Source organism: Daldinia decipiens (assembly GCF_022478715.1).
Source record: "Daldinia decipiens strain CBS 113046 unplaced genomic scaffold F4813scaffold_44, whole genome shotgun sequence".
In the NCBI taxonomy this organism is placed as follows: Eukaryota; Fungi; Ascomycota; class Sordariomycetes; order Xylariales; family Hypoxylaceae; genus Daldinia; species Daldinia decipiens.
In genome coordinates this window covers 227,005-245,123 of record NW_026054587.1, presented here as the reverse complement: position 1 = coordinate 245,123, position 18,119 = coordinate 227,005, and the positions used below count along the sequence as shown (strand labels likewise).

Sequence of the window (18,119 nt, the reverse complement as noted above, 5' to 3'; positions counted from 1 at the left end):
CCTGAGATTTTTTTTTACAACCCTTCCTCCTATTTTTCCATTTCTGCCCAACCCCAACCCCCCTCTCTAATATTCCGAGCACCGACACCGCCTCGCATCTTGAGAAACTGATCTCATACCTCCTCACCACTGCACGCGCACCACGCGACAGAAAGTACCGAGGTACCTTTTCCCTCCCATTCTGTCTTTTCTTATTTCCCCCCGTGCGCTCTGCTCGTCGATTCGTTGTTTAATATTTTAAGTTTTTTTTATTCATTCCAATCCTTCCCCCAAAACGGTAGTATCGAGTAACTATCGCGGCCACTATCGCGACCACTACCGCTTTGACCACCTGCGCACCTACTGTCATCGCGAATTCCGTTTTTTATCGGCTCTTCGTGAACCTCGTCGTCGTTAGATATCAACGATACTAGGTTATCGCCGTATTACTATTATTTGTTTGGTCTGATTCAGTTCAACGTACCAAACAAATATCTACTACTTTTTTATTTATATCCGCGACCAACGCGCATTGCGCCTCATCTTGCCAGTATTCGTTTAGTAGTGCAAGAGTGACTCTCATTCATCGTCGCTTTACTACCTAATCGTCTGATCGTAATCACTACGTGGGTTACTCATTCCTCTCTTGTCTTGCCCATCTCCATCCCTTTAAGATCTGGATCCGGGACTCGACGCGAGCTGGCGCGTCTTTGATCATTTCAAAGTTGAAGGTAAGTTTATCAAAGATTCCTTGTTCTGCCTATCCCTCATGTTGCGTTTTACACTGCACCGCCATCCTCGTCTCTACTATCATTTGCCTGGTAGTTGCCAAGGTTGCAACATCACCCTGCATTTGAACTGTACGCGGCGAACTCATCTCGTTTACCCCGGCACCACAAGTCAACGTTTGCCAACTACCTCTACCAATATTGGATCCAGAGGAGTCCAAGAGCGCGATCCTGGACTTTTAATAGAAATCTTCTCAGTGCTTAGGAAAGAGCCACTGTTAATACCATTGGCTGTTGACGCGCTCTGACCACACCGATCACTTGCGCGTCCATAATTTAGTTGGTTTCACAGCCTGATACCGATGAGAAGATGCGCAGATTTCAATAAGTCTGGATATAAGGCGTATCATCCCGATAACACTTACACCTCATCCTTGCACCTAGAAAATTCCCCAATCTTCCCCAGCCCCGTTTTCATTGGCCAGCCACCTTGCAACTGGCCCTCCCACATATACAACTACACAACTGTCGCATGTCGCAAGGCCGCGTAGCGCATCGCGGCGCAAAGCAAACATTGATCATGATATCGCCAATGTTCTCTGGCGCCCAAAATTAATAGCACTACCTCATACTATTATTTTCTTTTACTCTTATTTCTACATATCCCTTGCATTTGAAATTGCAGCCTTGCACTTGCCTGTTATTGCGCCTAATCGTCATTTTTAATCACCTTCGTTACTAACTAGAAGCCGCAGTCGTAATTACCCAGAAACCTTTTCGCCCCCAAAACTAAAAGGCAAGTTCAACCCGGCTTTTACGCTACTTACCCAGGTATTTGCAATCGCATCACTTTGACCTCTCGGTTAATACCCCTTTTATGGGAGAATCGCAGCATTGCGTCTTTGTTTACCATTTCTCGAGCCGCATCATGCAAGCCATGTCTAAATATTCATATCTGACCATGAGTTTTTATTAGACCCAATCCTTAGATTCATGCGAGAAATTCGGGTATCCGGCTTCACAATATCGACGTCACGTTAAACCAGTTCCATTTCGACTTCCCTCGGTAGCTGGATGGCAATTATGGCGACCGAGCAACCTCAGACCTTACCGGTGGATAAGAAAGTCGCTAGTTCTTCACCGGATGAAGAAATCGCGATCAATGAGTCGGATGCGGGAGCAGTCAATGGGTGAGTACAATTACGTGTTCATTATATCAAGATGCTAAATGGTACTTTAAACAGGCATTCTCAATCTGGCCAAGACGAGTCTAAGTCCGATGACAAACCTGCTGTTAATGGTAATACCGAATCGGCAGATTCGGTAGCTACCAGCGCAGACAAGTCGCTAAATGAAAAGGCCTTTGCTGCAAACAGCAGTCTTTCCCAACAAACACCGATTGAATCGCACTCCGACCCTCCGTCCACCGATGACACCGATATGCCCGATGTGAATGGCGCTTCGGCCGTGAAGGACTTGTCTTTAACAGCGGAAGCCAATGCTGAAGCCATCCCCAATTCGACATCCGAGGATATTGACAAGACGGAGCAGAATTCTGCCACTCGAGATTCGGTACCGAAAGAAGAAGTACCCGAGAAACCTGCAGATTCAATGGATGTAGATACCTCAGAACCACATGTCGACGAAGAATCGAACGCCAAACCCACAACTGGCACTGAAGACAAGTCTTCTAATAATACGCCGGCGCCTACGTCATCTCAGGATTTGAGTCAGCCATCGGCAAGTCTTGCCAAATTAGACATCAAGGGTACTCAACCTGACACTACTGCCTCTCAGCCCGACACGCCTATGACCGACCAGCCTATGCCCGCAGCCAAAATCCCCCGAGAGCGTGACGAAGATGCCGACGACGAGCGAGCGGCAAAGCGTGCGAGAACAGAAGAAGATCCGAATGATCCTGTGGCTGACTCGTTAGTTGTCGCAAGTGGGCCACCTCCCACGTCCCAGCCGAAAAAGAGTGTTGATCGGGACCAAGATGGCCAAGTCATCACCCCTTTCCAGAATAGGCAGATAAGGCAAGTCTTGGCCGGTGTCAAGAAGACCAAAAACGGCCTTAATTTTAGACAGCCCGTAGAACGATTGTGGCCAGTTTTATGGGATGACTACAAGTCCAAGATCGAGAATCCAGTGGATATTTCTCTGTTCGAGGCAAAGCTCCGCGAAGACAAGTACGCTAATTATGGCGCATTGAAGGCCGATATCCAACTACTGTACGAGAATTCTCTCACGTTCAATGGCGAGAATAATCCCATTACCCTAGCCGCAGGTGCAGTGAGAGATCAGATACTTGGACGCCTACCAGATATTTCCAAATTAGAAGAACCTACCAAACTTGAGAAGGGCAAGAATCATGCAACCCGGCATCCAGAACCTCGTGCAGCGACCCAGCCTCGGCGACAATCGCAATCACAGCCATCACGCCCATCTGCTGCGAGTCCTAAGCCGAAGTCGACCCCCACACAGATTGTACAAACTGCGCAGCCAGCATCTGCTTCGTCTTCAGCGCCAGCCTTTGCGATCCCCCCGAATGGTATCCCCCAAATCCGTCGCGATTCTACACGAGAAGATAGCGACAGACCCAAGCGTCCGATACATCCTCCAAAGAACCGCGATCTTGACTATGGTTCAGCCAGCCGCAAGAAGCTGGAACCCGAGCAGCGTTTTTTCGAAGTCGTTTTGGACGAGATCAAGAAGGGGAAGCATTACTCGTTGAATCAGTGGTTTCTCACTCCAGTGGACCCAGTAGCTTTGAATATCCCGACGTACTTTAGCATTGTTAAGAAGCCAATGGACCTCACCACCATGACACAGAAAAACTACGATGGCGACTACAAGACGGTGAAGGATTTGGAGAAGGACATGAAATTGATTGTCCACAATTCCGAGCTGTTCAATGGTCAACACCACGATGTTACCATGCTTGCAAGACGCTTAGAGGAGCTGTTCAAGTCCGAAATCTCGAAACGAGATCAATGGATGAAGCGTCATTATCCTCCCGAGTTGCCATCTGCGGCAAATGCATCTGCTCGTAGCCCAGAGAGAAGCGCTCACGACTCTGAAGACGAGAGCGAAGCAGACGGCGAGGATGAACAAAACAGCGAAGCGGTTCGTAACCTCCAGGCTCGCTTAGATGAGGAGCAAGACAAGTTGAACACTCTTCTTGGATCAAAGAAACCGGACCTTACAATGATTGAGATTCAGCAGTCGATGGTTTCGATGCTCCAACGAAAATTGGTAGAGGAGAGAACCAAGTTCCATAATGAGGAAAAGAAACCGAAGCCAAAGAAGAAGAGCACCAAGAGCAAGCCAAAGTCTGCGGGTGGTGGTTTGGCAGCCACAGGTCACAAAAAGGCAGCGTCTGGAAATGTCAATACCACCAAAAAGACGCCCAGCAATCATACCAGTCATAAAAAGGCGGCTCCTAAGAACCGGCCAGTTGGTGCGCTAGAGAAGGCTGTTATCGCTGAGGGAATCAACGAGCTTGACGGTACAACCCTGACAAAGGCCGTTGACATAATCAAGAAGGATACCGGTCAGAATGTAAGCGTCTGGATCTCTACTCATCTTTCCCCTTTTATATTGTGTTGGCCGCTGTTTTGTTTTGTTTGATATCAGTATTGACAATTGTTATAGGAGAATGATGACGGTGAGATGGAACTAGACATAGATGCCTTGTCCGACGAAGCCCTCCGAAGACTCTATGACCTGATCAACAGGACCAATGCAAACATTCGCACTGCGCTTGAGAAAAAGCCAGAATTTAGCCGCCCGATTGAGGTGGAACCCAAATCGAAGCCCAGTGCGCCGCCTCCTAAAGCCAAGAAGAACAAGCCGATGAACAAGCATGAGCAGGAACGTAAGATTGAGCAACTCCGTGAGCTCAAAGCTCAACTTCAGCGCCACGGTAGTGGAAGTCAAGAACCTCTTCCTGGCGAAGTTGATGACAGTAGACCCATGGAGTCAAGTGAGGAGGAAAGCGACTCGGAAGAGGAATAGAAGGATGAATACTCCGACTATTCAAGACACGTTAGCCTCCGCATATTCTCGGAAGTATGACTAACGTCTTGTGATCCTTGAGTAGCTTGGCTTGCTTGCTTTGCTCGGTGATCCTGAGCCTGTTACTGAGAGGGGGTATACCCGACAGTAGCAGAGTTTTTAAGAGAGAAAATTTGTAATGTAAGATTATAATTCCCTCTGAACCCTAACCCATTTTGGAGGTTCTGTCGCCGGATTTGAGCATTATTGCCAGGCTGGCTGGGTTGGTCGTAGTTGAGTTGACGTTGAGTTGACGTTGAGTTGAGGTGGAATAAGACCTATGCATTGAGGAGCCCGGTTAGCTGCAAGTTACTGTAACTATTGCCGTTGCACTATGCTAAGAGAATCAGAACTCAATAAAATGAGGGCACAACCAAACCAAACCTGGTAATACTAAATTGCTGTGACTTTTAACCTCTCCGTAGGCCTACCCAAGCTTGTCTGAGGCCTCGTAATGATTTATCTTAATTCTTGCCCCATGGTGAATAACGTCAAGTGTAAATATATGGTACATTTACTGTTTTCTACACTATATGTTGGTGGAAATGTATTTGAATTTACTCTTATACTCCGAAAGATGCGAAACTACCTAACCTAGTCCCAGTGCTTTCACTCCAATCCATACGCAGAAGTCATCATGAGGTAGGCCTAAAAGACATAAACACAGCCTCAGTATTCCGCAAAACACTCTAACCCTAGATCGTAGACACTAGCAAATATGCGTGCTAAGAACATCCTTTACTCCAAATTTCTCCATGTATAATCCTAACTCCTTCACTGCATGTACCTGATGTTGCATTGAGCCATGAACCCGGCGGCCTGGAAGCAGTACCAGTTTGAGGCGCCGCTGAGGATAGCGCCCATGAAGCACCTCTTGCACTATAGCAAGGAGTCAATAATCAATCACTTCTTCTGTTGGTGTATAAGGCGAGTCACAGGGCAGTAACTCTCGTGCTCACGACTGGGAAACATTGCCCGCAGAGACAAGCCAAAAGGAGACGAGGGGGGAGGGGAGGGAAGAGGAAGGGTTAAACTCCCAATGTCGACTTACAGCGTGATAGCAATCCTCCGGGTTTTTCCACCAGAGGCCCCAAGCGGTGAAGTAGCGCTGGGTATGATTGCAGTGGGTCCAGTCGGTCACCCAGTCGCCTTTCTTTTCCATCTTTTCGAAGCATTCCAGCATGGGCTTCTTCTCTTCCTTTGTCAGGTTCGTCCCGGGCAAGGTGTCTCTCCTGCAGTAACTGTTATGGTCAATAGGATCATTCGGCGGCCAGTCACGTCGATGGACAGACTTAGGACCAACGGGAAACTCGTCCGGGGCTACGTCTGCATATGCGCCGTCTGCCAGGTCGCTTATGTCTAAGACGCTGCTGCCTAGGGGCTGTACGGGGCTTGAGAGGCCGCCGGCGGCGAGTAGGAGGGCTGTCGCGAGCATTCTTGAGACGCGCATTGTGTGTGGTAGGGGGAGGGATAAGACAACGCTGTCCTTTGCTCTTGGGATTTAGAGGAGTTGTAGGTAGCTACCTACCAATGTAAAGTAATATGAAGGTAGATATATATATATTATATATAATGAGGTGACGTGGCGTGGTGGCTAAAACCGAGATTTTATAGTCGAAAGAACTTTCTCCTTACCCCTATAGACTATATATATATAAGGTCTTATGGAGCTCCCAACATTTTATTAAAGTTAGGTGTCAAAGACGCTCAATCATATAGTGCCAAAGTCTACCTATAGTATGACGGTTTGTGCAGAGGTTCATAGTTTTATAGTGCATCAAAAGGTCACCTTTATTGCCCCTTGGCCCTTTGACTAATCAATGCTGAATTTAATATTACTTCGACATCTAACTCATATTACAGGAAGAAGAGTCTAGCCTGTGGCTATTATCGCTATGGTACAAATATCTCTCATGATCGGTGGCTACTATATATCTGGTCATCGAGCGCCTTGATCTAATAAATGCTAGTTAAAGTTAAAAGTAGAACATAGCTCTGACCTGTTTCCCCTACGTTAGGTACCTAATACAGTTATTTTGGTTTATCATATCCTACGGCTCGTAGACCTAGTAACGGGCTATAGCGGTGACGGGCGTACTCGAACGCTTTTTAAACACCCTAGAAGATGTGTCAGCGCCGATCTCGTTGGATAAATCTCTCGAGCCGATGAGTCAAACGTACTGTGAATTTCGGTGCCCAGGAATCAACACTGCAGCACCACGCATGCGAATGGAATGTATGGACAGAAGCCGTTGCCTCCTATTTGCTAACGTTATAAGGCCGAAGTTTCGCTTGCGGTCACGAACAATAGAGGTAGCTTTCAATTGAAGGACAGTCCTTGGTAGCTTTCATCGAAGCCCCAATTTATGAGTTCCGTCTCCCCAAAATCGAATAGGGCATCTGACATCTAGCGGTGGCGTTTAGTGGCAAAAGTAGATGTGTTAGCGGTTATTTACTTACAGTCAGATCCCAACCTTCTACCATTTGAGACGGCGTAGTTTGCTCAGGTGCTCCAGTAGAGCCCTCAGGTTTTCTGCTAGAAAGCATTTCTTCAAGCAATGGGAAACACATTTCTTCGGCTTTCTCCCCTTCCTTGACTACAAATCTCGAAAGCTCCTCTCTTTCGAGCCCTTGCACGAGCCCCTCGATCTGTGCGGCGTGGAGGCTTGCGAGAAAGTAGCCTTTAACGCTGGTCTCGCCAGCCTCAATGCACTTCCAGGCCCAGGTTTTTGCCTCGTTCACAACAGACAGAAGGTCTTGCCGTACCAGTCCGGGCCCCAAAGTTTCTTCCTCTCGTAATTGGCCCATAAGCTCAGACGCTATGAGAACGCTCGCCTGTAGGGGACTGATCCGGAAAAATCCCGAAGCACAGACTACAAGTCGAGCTAAATAGTGCTGACTTGGCGGAACTATGCCATGGCATGATTGAGAGGTTGGGGTAAGTGGCGAAGGAAATATCCCACGCCAAATCTTGAGCGAAACTTCGACCACTACTTTTCTAGAAAATGCGTAGGCAGCCTCATCCATTGCGGGGGCGAAGAACGGAATATGGAGGGATAAGCAGTAGCGGTTCATCAAGAGGCTCACTACGTCCATCGCGAATTCCGAGGGCTGCGATCCTGTGGTTGACATGTATCCTTGGAGAGTTCGAAGTACGGCCTTGTAGGATGTCCTTAATTCTGCATCTAATTGCAGCGTCTCCTTGTATGTACCGGAAGAACCGTGGTTGTTTAAGAATTTCACGATAGCAAGGCGAGCTGGAAATGTCTTCCGAAGGATTATAGCCATAGATGTTTGAGTAAAATGGCTCTCTGGTTTTGGTGGAGGATCCTCGACCGCGAGTTGCTCGTCATCGAAGTTTCCGGGGGGCTCGGTGTTAAACATGTCCATAGAGATGAATGGTGGGCCCCCTGAAATCAAACTCAACTGCAGAGAAATTTCCAGTATCGTGTTCCATAGCCTCCTACGCATCTCTGCAGTGAAGGTCGATACCTTGGGGAGGCGTGTAGGGTCTTTATGCAAGCCCATGTACACTGCAATCCTGACGGGCGTACCAGCCGAAATCCATACCAAGTCCGGACCAACATCAACGAATTCTCGAGCTAGTAAAAGAAGAATATTGTTCTGCAGAAATTGAATGTTTAGTCTATGCTTGAATCCGTGCTCGGAAACCCAAGTTTGGGCTTCGTAAACCCATTGCATAGCGGATGTTCGCAAAGTGAATTTGTCATCGTAAGTGGTAGCTCCGATTGCTAGTACTAATTTCAATTGAACTAGGAACGCCGTATTAGGTTCAGCTTGTGATTTCCAGTGAGCTTCATATTCTCTCTTGAAACTGGGGATGTGAAGTATTCGATATACAGTCTCAGTTGTCTGGAAATAACGGTCGACAAGCTCGTCGGCAATATCCTTCGAGGGTAGATCCGTTTTTAATGGCGAGGGCCAACGTGGGGTCCGCTGTGATTTAATAGTTCTTGCTAGAGACTTAGATTTCATCATAAGAGTCGTGATCTTACATGTGTCTTCATGCACATGAGGTTCGATCAAGTCTAATATGTCTCGTACCTAATTACTGTCAACCCTCGTATTGATCAAACAGTCAAACAGTGTAAATAACACGAAAACATACCAAGGCCATTCCGGTAATCCAATGACTCTGACCGAACATTCGGCTCTTATGCGTAACACTGCGGGATATGTTCTGGGGCTGGCCAGCCAAGGGATCTTCATGATGAACATAGAATGTGCCGCCAATACGCGATGAGATGGCCTCTATATTAGAACCTGGTGTTTGTATAGGAGACTGGGAAGTCTGATTTGATTGCGATAACCTCTCTTCAAGTTGCTTAATCTTATTTTTCAAGAATTCAATATCTTGGGAGGATTGGTAGCTAGCGGTAGTTGATGCAGTTGTCGTACTAACCGTCCTAGGGGATGACTTAGGTATAAGACTCGAAGCTGTTACCACTGCGAGGGGTGAGATTGAGCTGTGAAGCTCAGTCGCCTGCCGAGGTTGCGAAAAATGATTCTCATAGGTGCAATTTGCATTTTTGGAGCGCATACAATTACTGCATGGGCTCTCTCGGTTACATCGTATCTTGCGTCTTCTACAGAGAACACACGAGCTGTACGCGATGAGGCGTCGCGCTGTTGTCAGCGCCAAGTTTCGGTTCGGAGACTTCTAATTGAACATACATTGGTGGTCGTCTCCGCCGGCGTTCGGTCTCGGCCATAATCACCACTTATAAAGTCCCGGTGTATTTCTCTCGACCAGTATAGAAAACATGAAGGTGGATAAGTTGATAGGCTTGATTATGAATAAGGTGATCTTAGTTTACTTCACTTACTCAAGCGTTATCGTTCATCTTCAACTTTTTTCAATCTACGAATTTGCCGAGTCCGATCTCCGATTCCGATTTCATGCCGCTTTTATTTTATCCCCGATGGAGAAGCCATAAATCGTCTGTAGAACCAGAATAGAAAATTAAAAAGCCCTAAACTAGTAAATTGTATTTATATTTGGTAAATCCTGCCGCATCTCTGACTCGTGAATATGGTATTTAGTTTTCCACAGTAGCATGATTGAAGCTAACAAAGTCTCACGGTTATTCTACATCCCAACGTACGCGGTCTTGAGGTATGGATCCAACACTCGCATCTTGCCTTCTCGCCATCACAAATGCTGCTTCTACATTTGGTCGAGTTATTCCGGATATACTGGTAGATAAATTCAGACGGCTGGATATGTTCGCATTAGGGGTGGTTATTACTAGCATTGTTATATTCTGCTAGAACAAAACGGAATCAACAGCAGCGTTGGTGGTATAGCACCGGAACCGTCATTCCAGGGGCATCAGCAGCGTTTACGGAAGTCCCCAAAAGACCCCCGAGAGATAGACACGTACCTAGGCATGGGTATGAGCCTCAGCCCTATTTCAGCCTTGATAGGTCCCCCAGTAAATGGAGCATTCGTTATTAAATATGAAGGATACTCTGAAGTATCTATATTCAATGGTGTAATGGTCTTGACGAGCGGCGTTATAGTCCTTGTAACCAAAGCTACAACTCCCAAAGGTCTCCTGGGAAGGATAATATGAGACTTAAATGCTTGACACCTTATCACCGGTCAATTTTCCTTATTCGTCCTCTCATGCATTTTTTAAACCCATACTCTTAGATAATCTAGTCAAGCAACTGATAGATTCAAATATCTCAAGGTTTTGCTAATGTCTTAATACAAAGCTAGTGCCCGGCACCGTAACTTGAAAAGACATGCCCCCCTTCTTAGCTTAGCCCGTATACCGATTTTGAAACTGCCGGAGGGTTAAACGACACGTAGTACGCCTTACGACTAGATTAGGTACAATACACCTAGTTACGTGAGTGTAGCGGGGGTTACCTATTATTATTCATTCCTTCTAGAGGTCAATCCGACCTTCCTGTACAACTATCCTCTATCATAGCCATCGTAGTTCTGGAATTATCTAATGATACCTTGTATTATAATCTAATTTGCTTATGGACGACCTATCCTATCATACATACTTCTATATTTATTATACTACACATACTAAACACTGCTTATTTTGATAAGTTTCGAACCCGTTCCGAAAACGATCGATCGACACTAGCTGCTAGGGAATAGCCAGTTATATACTATTTTATCAAAGCAAATTGATATACAGGCACAGCAATGAAGTACATACTAGAAAAGCCGTATGTTACGGATAACATATTTGAATTGTTAAAATTGAAGGCCATAGTAACTATAGGGACGACAAAAATGCTCCGTGGCGGCTCGAGACTTTTCCCACAGATGGCCGTTGGGGTTACTCTACTACTCTTTGGGTCGTATCTGTGGTCATCACATTTTGCCAGCCATGCCTTAAACTCCGACTACACTAGGGTCCTAAAATGGAAGGAAGATAAACCTGAAGAAAGGAATTTTGGCGGAGGACTGAGGATAGTGGTTTTTGGAGGAGGCGATATTGCTACTCCAAGTCGAGCATCGTGGCAACTAGGCGGGCCCAACGTAGCGTGGACGGATATTCTCTGCCTTCAAGCAAGTTGAAAATCAAGAAATCGGTTCACTTTGATAGCAATTATGCTGACTTTTCACTTTTTAGCTCAATTGCAACACCTACCTATCTTTCATGCCACTCACTGACCACGACGGCGGATCGATCGTATCAAACTCATTATTCGAAGCTGCACTGGCTCGCACATTATCAGCGGATAACAACACACTCTCTGGACTTGACTACTCGTGGTTACCCCATAGTTATCCGGTCCCATACCATCAAGACTTACTCAATCAAGTAGAGGATTTCCTCGCTGGTCCTCGACCTCGGTATCCGCCTCGAGACACCTTATGGGTCTTTAATATCGGATTTTGGGACATATGGTACTTAGCAGCATTGCCGCGTAAACTTGCTACGCATATTATTGAGACACAGGCACAACAAGTTTTCTCGTACATAGAACTTCTTTATGAGGAAGCGCACAAGAACGACTCGGTTGCGTTCTCAAATACTTACATAGATACCGCCAAGACTACCCCGGTTCGACCCCCGTTTCGCGTATTTATACCAAGACTGTTCGACATCTCCTTAACGCCGGGGTTTGTTAGTGCTCGCCTTACACCTCCGCCACCTCATACTAGAGCTGAGCAGATGCGGAATGCAGCGTTCTTGGCGGGCCACTGGGACAAGGTGTTTCAGGATATGCTACACGAATGGGAGGGCCTTCCAGAAAAGGAGGAAGTTGGGGACGAGGATTACTTGTCCGAGATCAAGGACGCCGACCTTCTACTTAGCAGGAGAGCCTCAAAGGCAGAAAAGCTCCCCGTACCATCCGCGCGCCGCGAAGCTATTACTTATGACATATCTGGTTACCTCCGGGAACTCATTGTCGAGCGCCAACTACGGAGTGCTGGAATCGTGGATCATAATGGGCTTGGCTCGGCAGCCGTGGCTAATGGGTATTCTGAGATATGGGAACCATGCATTAAGAGAGACAACCTCTCTGGGGATAGAAACGGAAACACAAAGGATGGTACTAATGACGGAGGGAGTGTGTGTGGTTCACCTAACGAGTATCTATTCTGGACCGACTTTACAGTGAGCCGACGGGCTGTCTTCGAGATGGGTAGGCGTGCTGCTGATTTACTCAAACGTCATGTGCAAACGGATGCGGAGTGGTCTAGGAAGGCTGAGAAACCTCTATCATCGTTGCGTAAGGATTCTAAGGGAGTACCCCTGAAAGACGAGGTTTTTGAGACGTGATGAATCGTTCATGTAGCCATATGGAAACCGGGGGTAAATTGTGTGTGACTACATCTGTATTTATTTATTTATTTTAAATTTAGGTTGTAATAAGTTATAATTCTGACAACCTGAGTGCACACTGCTAGAAAGGGGTTAGGGGATGATAGAGGCAAGTTGTATGGATTGATTCAGGGGTAAATAAATGTCGAGAAGGACGGAAGACAGATCGGAACACCGATCGGCGTCGCTTCTACATAGGTAAGTACCTTGTACCCCCAAAGAGCGGAACCCCACCCTGGTACCTAAGGTACGCCACCGGATCATTAAAATTCCGATAATGGGGCTTCGATCATGAAATGTCCTAAATCCCAGCCCAATTAGATCTTCCTTAACTTCTCTCTACAGCTGCCCCTGCCCCTTGTTATCAACCACTATTCCATGCTTTTATCAGCCCGATTTTCTCTTCACTAATGATTCCTTTCAATTAATTCATAATAGCCCAAAATAATACTAACGAAGATGCCTTTAGCTCCTCCTGCAGAGGGCATCTTCCCTACCATAGAAGACTGCGAAAGGGCAGTGCAAAACCACGCCGCAAAAGAAGGCTACGCTATCGTCATGCATGCAAAAGCCAAGTCCAAGCGTACTGGCAAGTATATCAGATACTTGATTCGATGTGATAAGTCGGGAAGTTTCCAATCTAAGGCCACTATCGGACTTAAGAAAACCACAACCAAGAAAACCAACTGCCCTTTCTCTTGTCATATCAATGTTCGCGAAGATGGTTGCTACTTCGCTGTTAGTGTCCCTGAGCATAATCATCCTCCATCTAGCGACCCGAGTGAGCACGTCCAACACCGGAAACTCACTGAAGATCAACGCCACTTTATAGAAGCTGGCGCTATTGAGAAGAAGACCGTCAGAGCTATCCACGAGGAACTTCTTAGAGCCTTTCCCGAATGTCTTGCCAAGCTAGAGGATATCGGGAACCACGTCCAAGCCTGGAAGAAGAAGGCAAAGGAGAACGCTACCGGCGTACAAGCTCTTCTGATCAGCCTTCAAGAGAGGGAGGATATCTTGAGTTTCCCCCTCGAAAGAAGCGGCAGCTTGGAGGGCATGTTTTGGGCCCCGAAGTGGTCTCAGAGCCACTGGCAGCGGCAACCAGATATTCTCATTATCGAGACGAAGCACATGGTTAACCAGTCTGTTCTTCCTGTAATCGAAATGAACAGCGTTCTGGCCGTCAACTCCCACCTTGGTGCCGGATACGCAATTCTCCCGGACAAGACTGACCCTACCCTTCTGTGGCTTATGCAAGCCGTGGATAAACTTCGCCTCCGTCTCAAGATACCCAAGCCACAGGTCCTCAACATTACAGATTTCAAAACCGCCGAAAGGAGCGTCTTAGCTGAAGTCCGCGTGGGACGGAATTTGCGGATTGTTTGCGGAAGACTTCTTGACTGGGGAGGAGAGGAACCCACCCAGATTACTAGCAGCCAGGATGATATGAACGTCGAAGAGAGCTTCGTGGATGTTATGCCGGAATAATCGTTTTATCGGATTCCTTTTGTTACAAACTAGAGTATACGACGGATATTATAACGACAATCATCTGTACACAGGGGTCAGATTTGATATTAATCGGCAAATATGACGGGTGGCTAGGTTTAAGTAGTCATGCCCGTGGCGTTTTGGATTTCGCAAAATCCTGAAGGTTATGGTTGATGACGATTATGGTAAAATATTATAATCTGTATAAGTCAGGGCGGGGAATGATGATCATGGAAACGAAACTTTATGTATGAATTACGTAATATTTATCTCGCTTTCACTTTTTATATTTCTATTAGTTTCGAAATGGATTGCCCATGGGTTCAAATGATAGTCTATTTAAAGGAAATATCTATTTACTCCCTAAGATGGATGTCTAATGGGTATCCAAGCTGTCTTGAACCCCGACCGGCGTATCCAATTTCGGAACCAGGGGGTATCTATAATGATCATAGCTAACCTAGAGATTAGTATCTTACATCGTCACGCTCGGAAGCTCGGTGAGCCCTAAAAAAGAACACTAGGTTAGTAATCACTATAATTTGATAGGGGGTATTCCAGCACTTACATCCGTCGACATCCTCGCTAATAGTCTGCGGCTTCTTGCAGGCGGTGGCCTGGGCCGGGGTCTGGGTCTTGAGCTGCGAGCACTTGTCGTTGGAGCAGCGGGCGTCGAGGGCGCGCTGCAGGGTATCTCCCTTCCAGCCGAACATGTAGTCGCCGTGCCAGCCGTAGCCGGTCGAGTCGTTCATGCTGTAGACGAAGGGCTGGGAACCGTCCTCGGGCCAGATCGAGGGGTCGTTGAATTCCCGCGTGTCCCACATCACCTCGTACATGACCTGGGGAAGTTTTACGGGGTGTGTGGAAGGGCACGCGCTGGACATCTCGAAACTGCCGCTCGAGGGGTACGCTACGTGGCTCTTGTGGTCTGGGCTGTCGAGGTTCTTGCCGTCCCAGCAACTGGAAAGATTGTATTAGTCGTTTGTTTCTAACTTATCTCTGGGGACTGAGGGGAAGGATATGGGTATGAGTAACGAGGGAGCTTGTGGCGGGCCAGAACTTACGTTGGGAAAGTAATGGTCGCACGGATACCCCCATCACATTTCTATTATAATTAGTAACGGTCCCTCAATTAGCCATACGAAATTATGGCTCCTAAATATGATTAGAAAGGGGGAAGCCTCAAGCGCCACATACCTTGTTCGGGAGTGCCGAAGTATCCATCTGGCTGTCCGCACAAGGGGCACCTCCGAAAGGACTCTGGTCAACGTTGGTGTAGCAGCGGTGACATAGCTGCTTCTGTTGGCCTTGAGCTGTCCTTAACATAGCTTCACCGACAAGCATACGGAAACCCTATATTTTAATTAGTCGATATCCGAATAATGTGATGTTTTGGCTAGCATACCGGTTTGAACGCCGTGACCTTGGACTGGCCGTCATATGGCGGAATGTAGTAGACAGTCATACCCTCCTCGCCTTGTAGGCCCTATGACATAAATGTTAGGCAAGTTCACTGCTGAGTATATTATTACACTGACAAGGTTGACCATCTGCTTCACTCGCTTGTAGGTGCCGTTGCGGGCCTTGAAGTACAAGTTCGCGGTCCAGTAGTTAGAAAAGTCTTCGCTGAACGAACAAGTTGTGCAGGTCGATTCGGACGGGAGATCGTAGTCGGTTGGGGCCATTGTAGCGTTGAACGAGTCTCCACCAACGATCTGGTGAATATGGGGCGACTGGATGAGACCTGGGGATACAAGGGGGTCTACTCGCTCAACGACTAGTCTGCCTTCGGTCTTAGAATTTGCTTTCCCTGTCTCGTGTTTTACGTTTGGAAGAACTTACCTAGAGCACTGGAAGCGCATCATAGCAGCTTGAGCATACTGGGCAGAAACCTGTAGCGGACTTACCGCAACAGCTAAGAAAAGAGTCTTCCACTGCATGTTGACAGAAGAGTACCTAAGTAGGCTAAGTGTGATCTACACAAGGTAAGGTTGTGCTGAGCTGTAGATCAGAAGGAACGTCGAGAATAGAACAGGACAGGGAACAACAAAAACATTATATATCTGGAAACCTGCTGGCCAAGCTGGGAAACATTTATTTTTGATGTTATTGTGGCATGGCCACCGGGTAAAGTTACTTGCTTTTTGGATAAATGCCCTTCCTTGGTCTTTATATAACTGCCGAAGAGAAATGTCAAAATAAAATTTGGCCGAGGGATCAATTAACTCCGAATGGTCTTAAAGCTTCCAAGAAAGTGTTGTTATTGGCTAGGAATAAAAATATATTACACTGGGCGTGGGTTGTATGGCGTCCTAGTCCAGATATTCTATATTAGGATGCATAGGGTGCCCAAGATTGACTTAGTATAGTATAGTGATACCCCTTGTCCGTCTTGCTCTCGGAGAACGGGAAGAGATAATCAAAGGCGAGAATAATTTGGAATTCACATGTGCTGGGAATGTAGACGCTTATGATATTTCGGTTTTGCTGTTCGTTGGTGAGACATTATCAATAGGAAACGGTGTAATTCATATATTTTGATGAGCATATTCCCTTCGGGGTTTTTTAGTGCTATCTCATACATCTTTATGAGCGGCATAGTGCTTCTTCCATCCAGGGCTCATAATAATCACACCCCATCACTATGACGTCTCTGGTGACCCACAAATCCTGTCGAGGTATAATCGGTTATGCTGAGCAAGTAGCCATCCAGAATCATGCGTTGCTAATGACTAGGGAGGAGATTTTCTACTATTGGTTCTTTGGGTGGAGACGAAGAGGCTTCTGACCAGATAAGGGGGGCAGCTGGTGTAGAATACGGTGTAGAGATGGGGATAATGAGTTCTGGAATCCCATTGTCTTCAAACTGGACTGGCTCTACCTTTGATTCGACCAGTTCATCTATAATAGTGTATTCCATGGACACACCAACCTAGGAGTAAATATACACAGAGGAAGCCGACCGTCCCGATAGTAAATCTCCAAAACCATATATCTGTTGATACAGGTCGTAAAGCAGCCGCACAGGCTAACAAGAATGATACCTGCAGACCCAAAAGTACTCCCATTGCCTTGGCCACATTACTATCGAAGAGTATACACGACTTGGTTGGCCGTGTGATGGTGAGTAACATTCCTAGAGCAAGGCATATTGCACCTAGAAGAATGGAAAAATTGAATAGCCTTGTGGCTTGTGGTCGAGGCTTGTTATCCTCGTCGATCCGGATACTAGATAATGAGGCCCCCGCAGCCGAAATTGTAACTTCTACAATGCAGGTAACGAGAGAGGACGTAAGGTGACGAGATTCGGCTATATGACCATTCAGGAGAACAAAAACCGGCCAAAAAGCCACACGGACAAAAGTAGATATCGGAGCGTTCATCGTGATAGAGTCGAATATAGAGCTAAACACAATCAATCACGTACAAATTTATTTGAAAATGAAAATACAACAGCTCAATATCGAGGCAAACATGTAAATACATTGGGTATGTTAGGTAGGTAGCTTCTACCAAGGATAAAAGAGCCGCTTATTCTAAGCAAGAGAACAGGATTTTATCTTAATGCTGTAAATTATTATAAGTTATGGGATATGGTTGCATTGCAATTTTATAGGATTGAATCTACAAGGAAAGTGTCTTATTTCATTTTGGATAAGATTTCATCTTTTTTAATATCTCAAGTTACTTTTCAGGTCACTCATTATATAATGTTATAAAACAACATATCTGGAGGAGTAAGATATCCCATTCACCAAGCTCGGCCTACCTTCTCCATCCGAGTATTTCTGTGGATGAGTACACAAGGTTGTATCTCGAGTTATTCGTATAATTCGGTCATTTTTCGTATCGTATTCGTGCTCGTAAGTTGACGACACGCCACATCTCATCATGTTTAGTTTGTCGAGGTAATTGCACCTTCGCCAAGTTCAGATGACATAATAGACAAAGTCAGTTAGGAATGGGTTACCTACCTGAGGTGATTACTACTATGTAGGTAGATAGAGAGGAAGGAGTTCTTTAATATAGAAGTTACCTA

At 46.3% G+C, this 18,119-nt stretch overlaps 5 protein-coding genes across 5 annotated transcripts; 2 read left to right on the top strand and 3 right to left on the bottom strand.

Annotated features, from left to right (window-relative positions):
* Nucleotides 1-1,790: 1,790 nt before the first annotated feature.
* Nucleotides 1,791-4,724, top strand: F4813DRAFT_393478 (uncharacterized protein; the record flags this gene model as incomplete). The annotated part of the gene is made up of 3 exons (XM_049247428.1): nt 1,791-1,897; nt 1,952-4,268; nt 4,362-4,724. The coding sequence occupies 3 exons, from the start codon at nt 1,791-1,793 to the stop codon at nt 4,722-4,724; spliced, it is 2,787 nt and encodes a 928-aa protein (XP_049095678.1).
* A 708-nt stretch (nt 4,725-5,432) lies between these two features.
* F4813DRAFT_399679 (uncharacterized protein) lies at nt 5,433-6,213 on the bottom strand (the record flags this gene model as incomplete). The annotated part of the gene is made up of 3 exons (XM_049248195.1): nt 5,433-5,472; nt 5,551-5,642; nt 5,815-6,213. The coding sequence occupies 3 exons, from the start codon at nt 6,211-6,213 to the stop codon at nt 5,433-5,435; spliced, it is 531 nt and encodes a 176-aa protein (XP_049095677.1).
* A 645-nt stretch (nt 6,214-6,858) lies between these two features.
* Nucleotides 6,859-9,586, bottom strand: F4813DRAFT_373772 (putative C6 transcription factor). Its single transcript, XM_049244857.1, has 4 exons — nt 9,459-9,586; nt 8,893-9,388; nt 7,224-8,828; nt 6,859-7,170 (listed from the first exon to the last, which is right to left on the bottom strand). Exons 1-4 carry the CDS (start codon nt 9,494-9,496, stop codon nt 7,084-7,086), a joined length of 2,226 nt encoding a protein of 741 aa, XP_049095676.1. The 5' UTR covers nt 9,497-9,586; the 3' UTR covers nt 6,859-7,083.
* Nucleotides 9,587-10,956: 1,370 nt separating this feature from the next.
* F4813DRAFT_383121 (uncharacterized protein) lies at nt 10,957-12,547 on the top strand (the record flags this gene model as incomplete). Its single annotated transcript, XM_049245904.1, has 2 exons — nt 10,957-11,325; nt 11,390-12,547. 2 exons carry the CDS (start codon nt 10,957-10,959, stop codon nt 12,545-12,547), a joined length of 1,527 nt encoding a protein of 508 aa, XP_049095675.1.
* A 2,000-nt stretch (nt 12,548-14,547) lies between these two features.
* On the bottom strand, nt 14,548-16,191 carry F4813DRAFT_248571 (uncharacterized protein). Its single transcript, XM_049240120.1, has 7 exons — nt 15,923-16,191; nt 15,619-15,862; nt 15,486-15,566; nt 15,278-15,433; nt 15,145-15,185; nt 14,649-15,040; nt 14,548-14,587 (listed from the first exon to the last, which is right to left on the bottom strand). The coding sequence occupies exons 1-7, from the start codon at nt 16,018-16,020 to the stop codon at nt 14,556-14,558; spliced, it is 1,044 nt and encodes a 347-aa protein (XP_049095674.1). The 5' UTR covers nt 16,021-16,191; the 3' UTR covers nt 14,548-14,555.
* Nucleotides 16,192-18,119: the final 1,928 nt, after the last annotated feature.